We start from the raw sequence: 20,268 nt of genomic DNA on the forward strand, positions 1-20,268 counted from the left end.
TAACACATTTGAGCCCAGCAACTTCAATTTTCAGATCAAAGGATGTTGGTCAGGAGCATGCCAACAGGGTCACCCATTGGCTTTAACTGCAGCTAGTTTATTAGGACCCGGACCCATGTATGGCAGCATACAGAACAAGAGAAAGGCTATACTTCACATAAGAAAAAAGATTTTGGATTTTACACACCACATACAGAATATGTCACGAGATACTGTGTCACGTTTACATACAAAATAAATTAATTTATTATAGCCAGTATGTACAATAGAGACGTTGTACTGTCCATATGTAAAAGTTGCCCATTATGTAATGTAAATGTAATGTAAACTTTTGGAAATCAAAACAAGAGAATACACATACAGCATTTTACACATAGGAACATATTAGGCCTGTACTACAAAATACTGATCACCTGGCAGCTATGCAGGGAAGAGAGCTGCTCAAGTCAGCAGTTAATACGAGAAATCAAGGGAGATTAGTAGATTATGCAGGGTGACAGGGGTAAAAAACAGGGTGACTGATAACTCATTTTGCAAGCAGGCCTTAATGCGACACTCCACAATGCACTTACAAATTCCTAATAAACAGTCTCCAGTGTCCTGGCCGTGTCTGGACTGTAGCTCACTATACGCTTTTATAAGGCCTTGCCTGATCATCTCCGGCCTACAGAGATGGCTCCATATAAATCTACAGGGATGTACTGTGCAGTCACAGACAGGAAACTGAAGTCTTGTGGTGTGGGATGTCAACAAACTCTAGAAGCCTTGGCAATTAGATTGCGGTAAGTATGCATATGGTTAGGGTGGGTTTGGTGGGTGGGTTTGAATAGGTCAGGAAAGGGGGGGGGGGGGCAAAAAAAGGATTATACTTTGTTTTAGGGCACCAGGTGGAGTGGAACTGCCTTGGCCCAGTAGAGTCTCACTGCAAGACCAGGCAGAATGCCCTGTCTCCTAACAGGCCAATTTACTACCCCATCATCACTACCCCATTCAGTGATGTGCACTGAGAAAAAGTACGGCATGTATTACTATCTCAGCGACGCACAATACAATTCACCACATCGCACCATGCTTCAGCCAATAGAATCGTGACATGGCGCCTTATGGCATTTCAATAAAGTTTCCAGAAAAAAAAAAACATAAATTAATTGTACCAAGTGTTGGTTTGACGCATCAGCAACACTGTCAACCTACTGTACACCAACTTCATCCTAGAGCAGCTGCTGGTTTGAACAGGCCCTTAAGCACTTGCCGACCGCCTTCCGCATATATACTGCAGCAAGGCAGCTCGGCTGCGCAAACCGACGTACCTGTACATCGGTCTGTGCATGAGATACAGTGGGCGTGAGCACCTATCCTTTAGTTCTGTCTGCATATTTAACATATCTGTTAATTTTAACATTATATAATAGCATTGCCCAATTTGACTTTATATGTGGCATGAAAGATGTAATAAAAATGTAATTTCACTAATTAAAGCGGAGATCCACCCAAAAGTAGAACTTCCGCTCAGTTGTCTCCTCCCCCCCTCCGGTGCCACACTTGGCACCTATTGGGAGGGGGGGCAGATACCTGTCTTTGACAGGTATACTGTCCCCACTTCCGGGAGTCCGGGCCGCAGCGAATTACGTCAGCGACTCGGCTCCCTCCTCCTCCTTCCCCTGCTGCCGGGCCAGTAGGAAAGCGCAGCAGTGCCTTGCACATGCGCAGTAGGGACCCGGCGTGAAGCTGTAATGCTGCACCGCCAGATGACCTTACTGGCAATGGCAGCGGCAGCACCCGACAGCTGATGGAAACATCAGCTGCAGTGCCGACATCACTGGACTCCATGACAGGTAAGTGTCCTATTATTAAACGTCAGCATCTGCAGTATGTGTAGCTGCTGGCTTTCAATTTTCCCAGGGGTGGGCAGACCTTGGCTTTAAAGAATATCTAAACATTTCTGTTATGTGTCTGCTGTTCCATGTAATTGTATGAAAAGGTAACCTGTTCTCTTTGTATTGCTTCCTTTGTGAGAAATCCCTGGTGTTCCTGCCAGTCCCTCTGCTTTCATATTATAAAACTGACCACACCAAACAGGAGAACACAGCGTGGTAAGTTCTCTAGCTATGCTGGGAATTCAGCCTGCTCTCCTCCAATGATCAGACTTGTCCTGACAACCCCCCCCAACCATTCACTGGGAAGATCAGTGTACTGCTGTTTCTCCTCCCCCAGCTCTTATACAGCTGGAAACATGGAAATGTGATCAAGTAAAAAAAAAAAGGAAAAGGGGTGTTTATAATGTTATTTCTATCTATACACAGATATTTCATCTTTCATTTCTATTTTAAACTGAATGGGTTCTTTTTCAAGGTGAGGGCTTACAATCACTTTAAATTTACGTGGCATGGCTTATAAAACAATATATATTCAAAACAAAATTCTTACTATGTCTCATTAGACAATTAGACAGTTAAAATCTTTAGACATGTAATGACATATTATAATTCATAATTTCAAGCATTTCTACTTTAGTTACAACTAATATAAGCAACCTTCAAATGCCGATTGTCTTTCCTGTAAAGCTGTTCCAAAAACAATAAACAGATCTTCCTTCCAACCTTTCTAAGTGGCCGTGAGCCACACTAAGTTTAAAAAACGTGCGGATGAATAACAATTTGTTAATGTATATATATATAAATGAGAAATCTTCTGCTTGGTCTCATGCCTATGGAAGTGTATAATGTATTCACTGACGTAAGGACCACCTGCTGAGTAATACCAAACAAGATGAGAGCCACATGTGGATCATAAACCACTGTATCAAAGTAAGAGCCATAATAAGCTTGGTGCTCCTGCTCTATGGGACGTAGCTCCAGTACTGGATCGAGCAACGTACATACAGTACACAATTACAACTTAAAGTGCTACTAAACCCAGGAGCCTGCATTCACTATATCTGGTCTCCCACAGTACACAGAACATGGAAATGCAATTATTTTAGTAAATTCAAACTGCTAAATTCCCTTTTTTCATCAGCAGTATATAGCAGTCTTGTCACTTCTATCAGTGTCTAACTGAGCACTGGTTAAAGCTTGTAGGAGGAGTTTTCATGGCCCCTGACTTCCTGAGTGGACAGTGCTGATTGGCCCTGTGCCGATCACATGTACCCTCTCAAAAAAAAAAACTCTCTAGCAATACACACCAAACAGGGCATGTGCAGAGTGCCCCCAAGGCTCTGTACTATCAGCAGATGGATTAGGGACAGTAAAAGAAGGGGATGATCATAGACAGGATCAAACAGCCTTTTTACACAATGCAAAGGATTAACTTCTTAAATACTTGTTATGTCTAGGGGGTTGCAAAAGAAGCTGTATTACTTACCGTCTCCTCACTTCAACAGGCTCCCTCGATCCGTGAGACTGGTCTGCTGCAGCTTTCTTTGTAAGCTGCTCCTGGACATGGTCGCACTCCTGCCTTCACCACATACAATACAGGATTAACAGCACTGCACTGTACAAGATAATGCAGAGGTTCAATTCACAGACCAGAGCTTCGGGGAGAGGACTGGAGTGGGGAGTCAGGTAAGTAATAGCTATAATATAGTAAATATATAATATAATATAAAACCTATACTTATAATATCACATATCATGCCTATCATGCCTCCAACTAACAACTGAACTTTTAACTCTTCCATCAGCTCATCCCCCACAGTTACAACCTTTCGTACCACTTGACTAAGCCTATTATATTGTAAGCTCTTATGAGCAGGGCCCTCTTAACCCTTTTGTATGTTATTGTATTGTAACTGTATTGTCTCCCTATAGATTGTAAAGAACTGCGCAAACTGTCAGCTCTACATAAATCCATAAATGAATAATAATAATACATCTTTTTCTGCAACCCCCAAGACTTAACAAGCATTTAAAGGGATTGTAAACCTCCAAAAAAACAAAAACAAAAAAACCCCTGCAAGACAAAGGCATAATGAGCTAGTAGGCATTGCATACTAGCCCATCATGAAATACTTACCTTAGAACGATGCCCTGAATCGGCCCCGGTGCACTATGTACGACATCTTTCACCGGAGCCAGTTCCGGGTACGTGGGCTCAGATGCTGCAATTGGTTGGAACAGCAATGACATCACTCCCGCACATGCACGTGGGAGCTGAAGGTCACACCATGGGACCTGAAGAAACGGCACCAGCGGGCCGTTTCCTCAGTGCGCATGCGCCAATGAGGTCGGTAAAAAAGTATATAGCGAATATCTCCTAAACTGTGCATGTTTAGGAGATACAGTATCTCACAAAAGTGAGTACAGCCCTAACATTTTTGTCAATATTTAAGACACTTTGCTACAATGTAAAGTAGTGAGTGTACAGCTTGTATAACAGTGTAAATTTGCTGACCCCTCATAATAACGCAACACACAGCCATTAATGTCTATACCGCTGGCAACAAAAGTTAGTACACCCCTAAGTGAACCGCAGGGCTCTCATACGGAGCAGAGATCCAGTACTAGTGCCACTCATCCTTCTGGTGAACTGGCAAGCACCAGTGGCCTAGTACACCCTGGTCGTAGTCAAACCAGCACTGCAGTATCCTGTGGTGACGTGGCAAGTCCCATAAGTGCAGTTCAAGCTCCTGAGGTGGCTAGCACAACTAGTGCCCAGCAGCTACCAAGAAGACAAAGACAGGCCCATCGAGCCCATAGTGTCCTTCCTGCTGCATTTGCCAATCCGAATTGGGAGTCTACCACTTCTGCAGCACCCATACTTCCCCCATTCACTGATTCACTGGCCAACCCGGAATTCAGGTGGAAACAGCTGTTTTTCACGGAAGATCTCTATAGATCTATTGTGGACCAAAGCAATTTGTTTGCTAGTCAATTTATCGCCGCTAATCCCCAGTTGGCCCTTGCCAGAGATTGGAGACCTATCACGGTCTCCAAATTTTAGACCTTTCTGGGCCTATCCCTCCTCATGGGCATAACTAAAAAAAGTGAGTTACGGTCATATTGGTCCACTGACCCAATTCCCCATATGCCCGTGTTCTCCGCCTCCATGACCAGGGCTAGGTACGAGCAGCTCTTGCGATTTCTGCACTTTAACAACAATGAGCTCTGTCGTCCTCGGGGTGACTGTGAATACGATCGGCTCCACAAAATTCGCCCCCTCATAAACCACTTCAACCAACAGTTTGCAGCCTTGTTTACTCCCGATCAAGTTGTCTGCATTGATGAGTCCCTGATTACGTTTTCTGCCCGCATGTCATTCAAACAGTATCTTCCCAGCAAGCGTGCCAGATATGAGGTCAAGTTGTATAAGCTCTGTGATAGGACAGCAGGCTATACATATAGTTTTATGGTTTAAGAGGGAAAAGATAGTCACGTGGAGCCAGAGAACTACCCAAACTACATAGGGAGCGCTGGTAAGATTGTGTGGGACTTGGTGTCACCCTTATTCTGAAAGGGTTACCACTTGTATGTGGACAATTATTACACAAGCGTGCGATCTAATCGCCAGGGCTTACCCCAGCGTCCTGTAGATTCCTGTCTTAGGCTGGGGGAGAGAGCCTGCTTGAGAAGTAATAATTTGCTTACAGTGAAGTGGAGGGATAATAAGAATGTTCTCGTTCTGTCCTCCCTTCACGCAGGCACGACGGTCCAAATTCAAACGGCGACTGGTGTTGTGGAGAAACCCCTCTGTGGCTCTGCTGAACGCTTATGTGCTATAAAAAGCGTCAGGATGAACTGGATCCTTCCTTAAATTCCAGGATCGTCACAGTCCTTCTGTTTCCAGATGGTGCTGTGCCCCAACTTCCCAACGCAAATGCAGTAAGTCGGCTGCATGGGAGGCATTTTCCGTATGTCCTCCCTGGTATCCCTACCCAACGATCACCCCAAAGAATATGTCGTGTCTGTAGCAAGTGTGGATATAGGCGTGATACCTGCTATTATTGTCCGTCCTGTCCTGACCATCCTGTTCTTTGCATTGGTGAATGTTTTGAACGCTACCACACACTAGTGGAGTATTAGCGTAGGGTACAGCACTGCACAGACTAGGACACACTTTCACAGGGTCTCCAAAGATGCCATTTTGAGAGACTCGAACCTGGAACCGTTACAGTTACAAATAAAAGTGTAAAAAAATAACAAAGTAAAAAAAAAAAATATATATATATATATATATATATATATATATATATATATATATATATATATATATATATATATATTTTTTTTTTTTTTTTTACTTTGTTATTTTTTTACACTTTTATTTGTAACTGTAACGGTTCCAGGTTCGAGTCTCTCAAAATGGCATCTTTGGAGACCCTGTGAAAGTGTGTCCTAGTCTGTGCAGTGCTGTACCCTACGCTAATACTCCACTAGTGTGTGGTAGCGTTCAAAACATTCACCAATGCAAAGAATATATATATTTTATGTATATATATATACATAAAATAAAAATAAAAAAATGTTGTTTTATTGCTCTTTCTCTATTATTCTCTCTCTCTTTTTACTATGTTTACTGTGTTTTATCATGTTTGCTTTTCAGGTATGTAATTCTTTTATACTTTGCTGTTTACTGTGTTTTATTGTTAACCATTATTTTCTTTTCAGGTACGCCATTCAGCTGCAGCACTGATTTATTTATCTTGACAGCAACAGCTTAAAGATAACCGATACTATAGAAGGGACGGACTGCACCTAAATGAGGAGGGTGCAGATCGGTTGGGAATGAAGATGGCAAAAAAGTTAGAGGGGTTTTTAAACTAGGAGATGGGGGGGAAGGTCCAGAGGTAGAGATAGTCAGCGCAGAACGCATATTCCAGAGGGTAGTATTGGGGGGCATTAGTGGTAGGTTGACCAAAGCACATAAACCCAAGGTAAGTATAGTAGCAAGTCCTAGTTGCAGTCTCGGAACACCCAATAAGAGGATAATATGCGACCGGTCTAAATTACGTGGCATGTTCACCAGGAGCCTGGCGGACAAGATGGTTGAACTAGAGATACTGTTGTACGAGGAGGATTTGGATTTTGTGGGAATCTCAGAGACTTGGTTCAACAGCTCTCATGATTGGCTGGCAAACATTCAAGGGTATAACCTTTATCGCAAGAATAGAGAGGGTAAAAAAGGGGAAGGGGTATGCCTATATATCAAGAATAATGTACAAGTGAATGTGAGAGATGACATCACTAAGGGAGCTAGGGAGGAGGTGGAGTCCTTATGGCTAGAGCTCCAAAGGGATGAAGCTAAGGGCAAAATAATACTGGGAGTATGCTATAGGCCCCCTAACCTGAGGGAGGAAGGGGAGACAGATCTATCACAATTTAGAAGTAAGGATGGGAAGTGTTATCATAATGGGGGATTTTAACTATCCAGACATAGACTGGGCGGAGGGAACCGCACATTCATCTAAGGCTTGCCAGTTCCTAAATGTCCTACAGGACAATTTTATGGGTCAGATGGTAGACGCACCAACCTTAAATAAAGTGTTACTGGATCTACTGATTACCAACAATACAGACCTGATCATGGATGTGGAAATACGGGGCAATTTAGGTAACAGCGATCACAGGTCAATTGGCTTCAGTATAAATCACACAAATAGGAAACATAAGGGGAATACAAAGACGCTGAATTTCAAAAGAGCCAACTTCCCTAAACTATGAGCCTTGGTGGAAGGCATATTGGGATAGAATCTTAGGAACAAAGAACACAGAGGAGAGATGGGTTTGCTTTAAGAGCAAATTAAATAAGGGCATTAGTCAATGCATCCCACTGGGTAATAAATTTAAAAGAGCGAGCAAAAGTCCTGGATGGCTTAACTCCAATGTAAAAATGCATATAAAAGCAAAGGAGAAGGTCTTCAAAAATCACAGGGTTGAGGAATCATCATCAGCATTCACACTTTATAAAGAATGCAACAAGAAATGTAAGGCTGCAATAAGTACGGCTAAGATAGAACATGAAAGACAAAAAGCGGAGGAGAGCAAAAAAAATCGCAAGAAATTCTTTAAGTATGTAAAAAGTAAAAAAGGAGGACAGACCATATTGGCCTCATAAAAATGAGGAAGGACATCTGGTTACAAAAGGATGGGGAGATGGCGAAGGTATTGAATTTATTCTTCTCAGTCTTCACGAGGGAACCGGGGGGCTTCAGTAACCAAAACTGCAGTGTTTATCCTCATGGCACATCACAGGAAGCACCTCCATGGTTAACAGAGGACAGAATTAAAATTAGACTCGGGAAACTTAACATTAATAAATCACCGGGACAAAGATGGCTTGCACCCGAGGGTACTTAGGGAACTCATTTAAGTAATTGCCAGACCATTGCTCCTAATTTTTACTGATAGCCTACTGACTGGAATGGTACCAGCTGATTGTAGAAAAGCCAATGTAGCACCAATATTTAAAAAGGGCCCAAAATACATCCCTGGAAATTACAGACCAGTTAGCCTAACATCAATAGTATGTAAACTCTTGGAGGGGATGATAAGGGACTATATACAAGATTTTAGTAATGAGAATGGTATCATTAGCAGTAATCAGCACGGATTCATGAAGAATCGTTCTTGCCAAACCAATCTATTAACCTTCTATGAGGAGGTGAGTTGCCATCTAAATAAAGGAAGGCCTATTGACGTGGTGTATCTGGATCTTGCAAAAGCATTTGACACAGTTCCCCATAAACGTTTACTGCACAAAATAAGGTCCATTGGCATGGACCATAGGGTGAGTACATGAATTGAAAACTGGCTACAAGGGCGAGTTCAGAGGGTGGTGATGAATGGGGAGTACTCGGAATGGTCAACAGTGGGTAGTGGGGGGTGGGCAACTACATGGCAAATGAGGTTCAATTTAGAAAAATGTAAAATAATGTATTTGGGTGGCAAAAATATGAATGCAATCTTTACACTGGGGGGAGAACCTCTGGGGAATCTAGGATGGAAAAGGACCTGGGGTACTAGTAGATGATATGCTCAGCAATGCCATGCAATGCCAAGCTGCTGCTAACAAAGCAAACAGAATATTGGCATGCATTAAAATGGTAAAAAAGGGGATCAACTCCGGAGATAAAACGATAATTCTCCCGCTCTACAAGACTCTGGTCCGGCCGCACCTAGAGTATGCTGTCCAGTTCTGGGCACCAGTCCTCAGGAAGGATGTACTGGAAATGGAGCAAGTATAAAGAAGGGCAACAAAGCTAATAAAGGGTCTGGAGGATATTAGTTATGAGGAAAGGTTGCGAGTATGGAACTTATTCTCTCTGGAGAAGAGACGCTTGAGAGGGGATATGATTTCAATATACAAATACTATACTGGTGACCCCACAATAGGGATAAAACTTTTTCGCAGAAGGGAGTTTAACATGACTAGTGGCCACTCGTTAATATTAGAAGAAAAGATGTTTAACCTCAAACTACGTAGAGGGTTCTTTACTGTAAGAGCGGCAAGGATGTGAAATTCCCTTCCACAGGCGGTGGTCTCAGCGGGGGGGGGCATTCATAGTTTCAAGAAACTATTAGATAAGCACTTAAATGGCCGCAACATACAGGGATATACAATGTAATACTGACATATAATCGCACACATGGGTTGGACTTGATGGACTTGTGTCTTTTTTCAACCTCACCTACTATATAACTATGTAACTATGATACGTAAATCAGTGACTCCAGCACTGTAGGAGGTGATTTCACCATCCCAGTTAAACAAAAAAAACAGCATATATGCCGAAGCATGGGGGCAGGGGTGGAGGGGCAATTTGCCGCTAACATTAGGGGCGGATTGCCCCCAGGCTTCGGCATATATTTTTTACTCTTTTTTTTGGCACAGATTGTTGTGGTTTTATTGAGTTAATGTTTTATTGTTACCATTGTTTGCTTTTCAGGTACAACATTCAGCTGCAGCACTGATTTATTTATCTTGACAGCAACAGCGTTTGCTCTCATGATACGTAAATCAGCGACTCCATCGCTGTAGGAGGTGATTTCACCACCACAGTTAAAAAAAAAAATGATGCATGTATGCCCATCATTAGAAGTGGGTGGATGTGAGGCGATATTCAAATGGTGGGCATACCCACCGATCAATATCTTTTTTCATGCAGCCCACAGGCTGCATGAAAAAAAAAAGAACATCACAATATATGCCCAACAAGGAATTTGAGTGGTTATACCAGAATGATGCCTGCAAGTTTAGGTATCATCTTGGTATGGTTCTTTTCAGCCAGCAGTCGACTTTCATGTAAAAGCAATCCTAGTGGCTAATTAGCCGCTAGACTGCTTTTACAAGCAGCGGGAGGGAACGTCCCCCCCTTCCTTGGTTTGCTCTGGCTCTCCTGTCCCACCGGGGAACTTGATAATGCAGCAGGTGGCTCCACCAGCTGACCATAAAGCTGATCGAAGATCAGAATGGCTCCAATTATCTCTATGAACTAAGAAACCGGAAGCTACGAGCATTTCATGACTTTGGTGTCGCTGGATATAAACAGCGCCATTGGGAAAGCATCTTATCACACCGATCTTGGTGTGGTCAGATGCTTTGAGGGCAGAGGAGAGATCTAGAGTCTAAAAGACCCAATTTAAAAAAAAAAGAGTACCTGTCACTACCTATTGCTATCATAAGGGATATTTACATTCTCTGTGATAACAATAAAAAAAAATAAACAATGAAAGGAACAGTGTAAAAGTAAAATAAAAAAGCAAAATAAATAAATAATAATAATAATAATAATAATAATAAATTAAAAAAAACACCCCTGTTCCCCCGTGTTCGAGCGCAAATGCGAACGCAAGCGTCGGTCTCGTGTCATATTGCACCAATTGCACCATGCATGTGAGGTATCACCGCAAATGTCAGATCAAGGGCAGTAATTTTAGCAGTATAAAATACCAGGACAGGTCAAACCCCCCCCCCCCCAAATGACCCCTTTTTGGAAAGTAGACACCCCAAGCTATTTGCTGATAGGCATGTTGAGTCCGTGGAATATTTTATGTTTTGCCACAAGTTTTGGGAAAATTACAAACTTTTTTTTTTGCATAAAGTTGTCACTAAATGATATATTGCTCAAACATGCCATGGCCATATGTAGAATTACAACCCAAAATACATTCTGTTGCTTCTCCTGAGTATGAAGATACCACACGTGTGAGACTTTTTGGGAGCCTAGCCATGTACAGGACCCCGAAAACCAATCACTGCCTTCAGGCTTTCTAAAAGCGTAAAATTGTGATTTTACTCCTCACTACCTATCACAGTTACGGAGGCCCTGAAATGTCTAGTTAGCACCTCCCCCTTCCACCAAATGACCCCATTTTGGAAAGTAGACACCCCAAGGTATTTGCTAAGAGGCATGATGAGTATTTTGCAGCTCTCATTTGTTTTTGAAAATGAAGAAAGAAAAGAAAAATGTTTTTTTTTTCTTTTTTCAATTTTCAAAACTTTGTGACAAAAAGCGAGATCTGCAAAATACTCAACATGCCTCTCAGCAAATATCTTGGGGTGTCTACTTTCCAAAATAGGGTCATTTGGAGGTTTTGTGCTATTTGGGCATTTCATGGCCTCCGAAACTGTGGTAGGTAGTGAGGAGTGAAATCAAAAAAGTACACCCTTAGAAATCCTGAAGGCGGTGCTTGGTTTTCGGGGTCCTGTACGCGGCTAGACTGACAAAAGGTCTCACACATGTGGTATCCCCGTACTCAGGAGAAGCAGCAGAATGTATTTTGGGGTGTAATTTCACATATGGCCATGGGATGTTTGAGCAATATATAATTTCAGTGACAACTTTGTGTAAAAATGTATTTATTTCTTTTTTTTGTCATTTTTCAATCACTTGAGACAAAAAAATTAAATATTAAATGTGTTCAACAAGCTTTTCAGCAAATTCCTTGGGGTGTCTACTTTCCAAAATGGGGTAATTTGGGGGCTTTTGTACTGCCCTGCCATTTTAGCACCTCAAGAAATGAGATAGGCAGTCATAAACTAAAAGCTGTGTAAATTCCAGCAAATGTACCATAGTTTGTAGGCGCTATAACTTTTGCGCAAACCAATAAATTTTTTTCTTACCCGAGACATGTGGCTGAATGCTTTTTGGTCTAAATGTATGATTAAAATTAACTTTATTGTATTTTTTTTTATAGCAAAAAGTATAAAATATCTTTTTTTTTCAAAGTTATCATTTATATTACAAAAAATAAAAACCGCAGAGGTGATCAAATACCACCAAAAGAAAGCTCTATTTGTGGGAAAAAAAGGACGCAAACTTTGTTTGGGTACAGCATTGCATGACTGCGCAATTACCAGTTAAAGCAGTGCAGTGCCAAATTGTAAAAAGTGCTCTGGTCAGGAAGGGGGTAAATCCTTCTGGGACTGAAGTGGTTAATAGAAACACCTGACTTGAACGTTTTACGAGTATTTTGCTGTGCGTTTTTTCAGCTCAAACTGCAGTTTTCCACCCCTAATTTCCTCTCTTCCTCTAGTGCTTTCTATTGGCTAAACAAAAATGCCTGAAGCTGTAAAACACTTGTAATATGCTTCTAAAATCTCAAAAACTCTCAATAAATGACGCCAGTAAAATGCTACGCTCAGGTGTGAATGTCGTCTTAGAGCGTCTTTATGTAGTCTGATAAATGTTTATTGAGCCTAAATTTTCATCAGGATTTAGAGCCTAGCTAGGAGGTGACAATGTGAATCCCTCATTGTGACATACAAAGATTTTTGAACATGTTGGACACGCCAATTGTTGCCTTTTTAAGTTAAAAGTGACAAAAGCCTTCAGCAGGACTGCTATATCCATGCATCCCTGGTTCAAATCCAGGTCAGGACACTACCTGCATGGAGTTTGCATGTTCTCCTTTTGCCTGCGTGGGTTTCCTCTGAATACTACTGTTTTCTCCCACACTCCTACGACAAGCTGGTATGTTAATTGGCACTAGTATGTGTATGTATGCATGTGAGATAGGGACCTTAGATTGTAAGCTCCTTCAGTTCAGGGACTAATGTGTATGTAAAGCACTGCGTACATTATCTGTGCTGTATAAATACTTGTGATCAATCAATCCAGCTAGGGACAAGACTGCGGCAGTTTTCACATCCTGGCGATGCAATTAAAAACAGGGGAATGCCTCAGCTTCCGTTAATCTGTTTGTCAATGGTCAGCTAATAGGTGTTCCTTTTTATGATTTTACGCCTAATGGCCCATACACACGATCCCAATATCGTACGAAAACTGTCGTCCGAGGAAGAATCGTGCGATTTTCAGATTGTGTGTACACTACTTTCAAGAGCTGATCACGACAGTTCATCCGATATTATTTGATCGGACAAGCACGAAAATTTTCCTTGTGTGATACTAGATCGTACGATTTTCATCTAGTCTGCATAGTTGTCGTCCGAAAATACAATACAAATACATTACAACACATGACATCACTTCCGACTTTTTTTTCTGTCGTACGAGAATTTTCGCGACTTTACTTACCTATTCAATTTCTACTTGCGACTATTAAGCAAAAAAGGTCGTACGATCTGACGTACGATATTCGGATCGTGTGTACGGGCCTTAACTGTCTCAACTCTAATTCGTCGTAAACCTGTCAAAAGATTAACGTCTGATCTAAATGTATTATGGCAAAAAAAAAATCCCACCATCCAAGGGCAAAAATAACATTTGCCAACATCTGGAGTTCATTCTTTACAGTTATTTAACTACGAGATGACCAAACCAGTCCAACGCAGTCTACTAAATGTGTGATCTGATTTGACACTAATCCAAGTCAAACTGTCATTTATTAGGACAATATGGCAGTGTATGGGCAGAACAACCTGCATAGCAGACAAGTGGCGGCTTTCAAGACATCCGTCGGAGGGGTTCGGAAATCTTCAGGTGATGGCTTTGATCTGAGGCTGACCAAGCAGAGATAAGCCGTAGGCTCTGGTCTATGGGAACTCACCTGGCATGCACTATCCAGCGGATGTCGGATGAAAAAAAAAAAAAAAAGGATTATTCCAGGGGCTGATCGTTGCTGATGGAACTGTTAGAAGCCCCCATGTCTGGAGATTTTTTTTTTTTTTTTTTTTTTTTTAGGCAGTTCAGTCAAAGGAATGTTCTGTATCATTTGAAATGCATGTTGTAAGTTGTAACAGACACAGAAACGTCTCCTTTTATTATTCCACTAAGACGGTTTTGTACTTTGGCAGGAAGTGAGCCGGCCAGGACGATAAGAGGCTTCACAAGAAAAATGCATCTCATTAAAATAATAGTTAAAAAAAAACAGAAAAAGTCGGCTGCTCATTTTTAGCTCCCCCGTGGGATCCCGCTGTTTGTTTCGATATCTAGGAACTTCCAATTCTTAATAATTGATCGGCAGGACTGTCTGAGAGGACATTTTATTTGATTACTATGTTACTGGTATTATATCGTGTTCTGTTATATATATAAAAAAGTCATTTTTTACTTTTTGAAATGTCATCACCGATTTCTTTCTCTATATGTATATGTCTTGGTATACCAATAAAAGGAAAAATGGATCAAACTTCATGCACGTACATAGTACAATCATATACATGTATGCCACAATCTGTCATTGGGTAAAGACTTTACTAGCTAATAACTGCGGAAAGCTATAGTAATTGTACCCGGTAATAAACTTTACATCTGTGAATGACAACATAATGTAATGATCATATGGACAGCCGTCTGTGGTCATGTCCGCCATGTGCTGCCACAACTGAGAATCATCTGCTCTCATCATGATCATTGAGGCCGCCGGCAAGTTCTAACCACAGCTCAAATGTATCGTTCCTTCTGAACCAGGGGTCTCAAACTGGCGGCCCTCCAGCTGTTGCGGAACTACAAGTCCCATCATGCCTCTGCCGAAGGGAGTCATGCTGGTAACTGTCAGCCTTGCAATGCCTCATGGGAATTGTAGTTCTGCAACAGCTGGAGGGCCACCAGTTTGAGACTCCTGGGAGCTCCTGCAGCAGGTAGGAAAACCTTCGCAGTTTTGTCACGTGTGCGCATATTTGTGATCAGGAAAATCCCATCCGGTAAACCATGCAACACTCAAATCGGAGAAGTTAGTCCTGCAATGGGAAACTTCATTATGTTCCCCCATTGTTTTGCATTATGGACAGTACTGCTCATTTGACATGCAACATAGCATTTATGTGTATCCAAAAGCCAACTAAGCCCCCGTTCACACTGGTGCAGCTTTGAAATCGCAAAAATTGCAAAGTCGCACATCAGAGCGATTTTTACATCCAATTTCACTGCGGCTTGCAACTTCTTTTAACAGAAGTCAATGCAAATTGCAGTGAAATCAGATGAAAGTACTGCTGAAACCTTTTTCAAAGTCGCCACGACATGAGTTGCGGCTATTTGAACGGTTCCATTGCCAGAACTGAGGTGTGAATTGTCATGCGATTTGGAACAGTCAAATTGCACTGGTGTGAACGGGGGAGAAAATAGCATTTATGTGTTTCTGAAAGCTAACTGAAAAAAACTAGCTTTGCATTGGCAGTTTTATGTAAGCCCGGGTCCACATCTATGCGAATTAGAGGTGCGTTTCCGCACCTCTAATTCGCATAGCAGGAGAATGTGACTGGCTCCCTATGGAGCCAGTTCACATATCTCCGGGGCGGCTGCGGTGCGCACTGCACAAAAACGATGTGCGTCTTTGGCTGCGTTTCAGGGCCGAATTCAGAATCGGCCCTGATTCGTCCCTGAAACGGTGAACAGGGACGCACAGCGCTCCTGTGCGATCCGCAGCCCGTTGTGGTGTGAACCCGGGCTGAAGGTATGCATTGGGAAAGCTTTACTAAAACCGGACGCATACAAAATCTGGTGCAGCTCTGCATAGAAATCAATCAGCTTCCATATTTCAGCCCGGGTTCACACTAACTGCGACTTTGAAGTCGGACTCCAGAGCGACTTCGGCACAACTTTCATGTGACTTCTTTAACAGAAGGCAGACCAAAATAAGTCTAGGAACCTTTTTTTAAGTCGAAGCAACTCAAGTCACACCGATTAGAACCGTTCCATTGCACAGAATGGGGTCCGACTTCTGATGCGACAAGTGCTCCAAAGTCGATTGTCGCATCAGTGTGAACCAGGTCTTAGTCCTGATTCACAATAATGCTACTTTGAAATCGTGCTACTTCAAGTGAAGAAGCACAACTTCAAAGTAGCGGGTCTGTGCGATTTCAGGTGCTATTTGAAAGACATGTGTGCGGCCTTTTGCACAGATGTCTATTGAAGTTGCACCTAAAATCGACATAAGTAGTGCAGGAACTGCTTTTGCAAATCGTTGCGGAGGCGAAACAATTGGAACGGTACCATTGCCGGCAATAGGCTTCGACTTCAAATCGCATGACAAATCGCTCCAATGTGAACAAAGGCTTATTGTCAAAGTTTAATTGTGAACACGCTGAAGCTGATTGGCTACCATGCACAGCTGCACCAGATTCTGAGTGTTCGAGTTTGAGTACATCACCCCTATTGAATCATACGATAAATAGCACAAACAGAAGGTAAGTTATTCTGATTGGATCAATATTTCTGATCAATATCTTTTTATCCTCTAATACAGTTATGTAATAGTGTAGTAAACTTGTGCTATCAATAATTATATAATTTCCTTTAGATTGTAAGCTCTCAGGAGCAGGGTTCCCTCTAGTATTGAATTGTATTGTAACTGTACTATCTCCCTTTATTATAAAGCACTTCGTAAACTGTCAGCTGTTTCTTGTTCATATGTGTTGGTATGGAATTTCACAGCATTTGTGTCGAGTCATCTGAATATTGTTTAGCTCTGGTTCACACCTGAGCGATATTATTATTATTACTATACAGGATTTATTTAGCGCCAACGGTTTGTGCAGCACTTTACTATACAGGATTTATATTGCACTAACAGTTTGCACAGCACTTTACTACACAGAATTAATATTACTTCAACAATTTGCACAGTGCTTTACTACACAGAATTAATATTACTTCAACAATTTGCACAGTGCTTTACTATACAGGATTTGTATTACTCCAACAGTTTGTGCAGCGCTTTACTATACAGGATTTATTGCACTTACAGTTTGAACAGCGCTTTACTATACAGGATTTGTTTTGCACCAACAGTTGGCGCAGCACTTTACTATGCAGGATTTATTGCGCCAACAGTTTACACAGTGCTTTACTATACAGGATTTATTGTGCCAACAGTTTGTGCAATGCTTTACTATACAGGGTTTATATTGCACCAACAGTTGCACAGCACTTTACAAAATGAAGGCAGACATTACAGTTACAATACAATTTGTTACAATCAGAGGGCCCGATATAAAACACTTTTTTAGAAGAGCCTCAACATTCGGTGCGAGGATTCCCATTGTATCCTATGGCACTCGTTCACATGCGTCTTGTCACTTGACCCCTGAAAAGGTGAGTTTTTTTGGGGCAGAATCACCCATTTTTGGTCCCTATAGGCTTAAACAGAAGCACCTGACAAATGTTTGCAAACATGTAACATGCATTTTTATGCGCAATTCCTTGCCTCTAATAGTTAATAACTTTCTATTGTATAAAACAAAAACGCCCAGGCGTGTTTGCAAACGCACATAAAAAAAAAAACAAACACTCATGCGCAAACCTTGCCTTAAAATCCATTCATTACAACTCTTATTAAAAAGGCTGCGTGTTTATTTTCTAGAAAAACAAAATGAAAACAGAAGAAATCTTTCAAAGAAAATCTGTTCCATTTTCATTTCTTTTATGCGATTCATATACTGTAATAACACATCGATATTTTTAGTTTTTTTTTCCATCCACACATATCATTCTAAACAAACCACAAAGAATGTAAAACTTATGGAAGGGAGGGAGGCTTTTCACTGCTGAAAAGAATATTTTTCTTCTCTTAAGCTACAATAATTCCACGCTTTCTACTTTTCCCTTCCTTTGAAGTGCGTTCCAAATAATTCGGCTTGGTCAACATGAGTGGAACGCAGAAGGCAGCATTGTGTACTGGAGGTAGATGAATGGTGCCCACCTACCCTGGGTCCAGTGGTCCTGTGTGCAGAGGAGGTAGATGAATGGTGCCCACCTACCCTGGGTCCAGTGGTTCTGTGTGCAGAGGAGGTAGATCAATGGTTCCCACCTACCCTGGGTCCAGTGGTTGTGTGCAGAAGAGGTAGATCAATGGTCCCCACCTACCCTGGGTCCAGTGGTTCTGTGTGTAGAGGGGGTAGATCAATGGTGCCCACCTACCCTGGGTCCAGTGGCTCTGTGTGCAGAGGAGGTATATCAAGGGTGCCCACCTACCCTGGGTCCAGTGGTTCTCTGTGCACTGGAGGTAGATCAATGGTGCCCACCTACCCTGGGTTCAGTGGTTCTGTGTGAAGAGGAAGATCAATGGTGCCCACTTACCCTGGGTCCAGTGGTTCTGTGTGCACTGGAGGTAGATCAATGGTGCCCACCTACCCTGGGTCCAGTGGTTCTGTGTGCAGATGAGGTAGATCAATGGTGCCCACCTACCCTGGGTCCAGTGGTTCTGTGTGCACTGGAGGTAGATCAATGGTGCCCACCTACCCTGGGTCCAGTGGTTCTGTGTGCACTGGAGGTAGATCAATGGTGCTCACCTACCCTGGGTCCAGTGGTTCTGTGTGCAGAGGAGGTAGATCAATAGTGCCCACCTACCCTGGGTCCAGTGGTTCTGTGTGCACTAGAGGTGGATCAATGGTGCCCACCTACCCTGGGTCCAGTGGTTCTGTGTGCACTGGAGGTAGATCAATGGTGCCCAGCTACCCTGGGTCCAGTGGTTCTGTGTGCACTGGAGGTAGATGAATGGTGCCCACTTACCCTGGGTCCAGTGGTTCTGTGTGCAGAGGATGTAGATGAATGGTGCCCACCTACCCTGGGTCCAGTGGTTCTGTGTGCAGAGGAGGTAGATGAATGGTGCCCACCTACCCTGGGTCCAGTGGTTCTGTGTGCAGAGGAGGTAGATGAATGGTGCCCACCTACCCTGGGTCCAGTGGTTCTGTGTGCAGAGGAGGTAGATGAATGGTGCCCACCTACCCTGGGTCCAGTGGTTCTGTGTGCAGAGGAGATATATCAATGGTGCCCACCTACCCTGGGTCCAGTGGTTCTGTGTGCAGAGGAGGTAGATGAATGGTGCCCACTTACCCTGGGTCCAGTGGTTCTGTCTGCAGAGGAGGTAGATAAATGGTGCCCACCTACACTGGGTCCAGTGGTTCTGTCTGCAGAGGAGGTATATCAATGGTGCCCACCTACCCTGGGTCCAGTGCTTCTGTGTGCAGAGGAGGTAGATGAATGGTGCCCACCTACCCTGGGTCCAGTGGTTCTGTGTGCAGAGGAGGTAGATGAATGGTGCCCACTTACCCTGGGTCCAGTGGTTCTGTCTGCAGAGGAGGTATATCAATGGTGCCCACCTACCCTGGGTCCAGTGGTTCTGTCTGCAGAGGAGGTATATCAATGGTGCCCACCTACCCTGGGTCCAGTGCTTCTGTGTGCAGAGGAGGTAGATGAATGGTGCCCACTTACCCTGGGTCCAGTGGTTCTGTGGTTCTGGGTGTCTGGCACATGCAGCAGCACAAGCAGGACCTGGGAGCTGACAATCATGGACAGGCTTCTCACATTCATTCTCTTCTTCTGACAGGTGCAAAGAAGTTCTGCAAAAATCTTCAGAAAGTTCTTCTTTTCTGTCTTGTGTGTGAGATGGGAACACAGGCAAGTGGAAGGACTCCGGATATTAGAACACACAGAGGGAAGGCATGGTATGTGGACAGGCACAGATGTCTTCCCTGCAGCTCTTGCCTTGTCCTGTACCGGCAGCAAAGTTTAAAGCATTAACACTTCCATTGGGATCCCATTATAAACCCGCCTGGAAAGGGGAGGGAGTGGAGGGAGAGGCAGAGCAGCTCTGACCCCCTTCTATGTCACTCATAGCATTACTTGCTGAGGACGCTGCTACCACCTAGTGTTCAATAAGGGAACGACCATATACAAAGTTCCATTCTGTATTACATTGTTCTTCCTAAAGCCCTGTGTCCGATCTGCAGCCCTTTGTCGCTTACTTTGCAGTCCTCAAGAGGGTTTCCATGCTTGCTGCAAATGTATGTAAACTCTAACACTATATTTCTCTTCTTTTCTGCCTTTTGGTCTGTTAAATATACCATTAAAAAAGTTTTATTATATATCTGTTTGACATGTTCAAAAAAAAAAAAAAATGCTGTTTAGTCCGACGAACAAACTGCCGATCG

General features: G+C 42.8%; 1 protein-coding gene across 11 annotated transcripts in view; it reads right to left on the reverse strand.

The window, feature by feature from the left end:
- SMOC1 (SPARC related modular calcium binding 1) overlaps positions 1 to 19,887 on the reverse strand; it is a 296,270-nt gene extending 276,383 nt beyond the window's left edge. For 10 of the 11 annotated variants that reach the window (XM_073609810.1, XM_073609807.1, XM_073609805.1 and 7 more), the window contains exon 1: positions 19,550 to 19,886. In XM_073609810.1, coding sequence (XP_073465911.1) covers positions 19,550 to 19,648 — 99 coding nt within the window. In that variant the 5' untranslated portion in view covers positions 19,649 to 19,886. Of the gene's footprint in view, positions 1 to 19,549 lie in introns of all 11 variants that reach the window. The other variant, XM_073609800.1, reaches the window with a different exon arrangement.
- Positions 19,888 to 20,268: the final 381 nt, after the last annotated feature.

Source organism: Aquarana catesbeiana, linkage group LG13 (assembly GCF_042186555.1).
Source record: "Aquarana catesbeiana isolate 2022-GZ linkage group LG13, ASM4218655v1, whole genome shotgun sequence".
NCBI classification, from domain to species: Eukaryota; Metazoa; Chordata; class Amphibia; order Anura; family Ranidae; genus Aquarana; species Aquarana catesbeiana.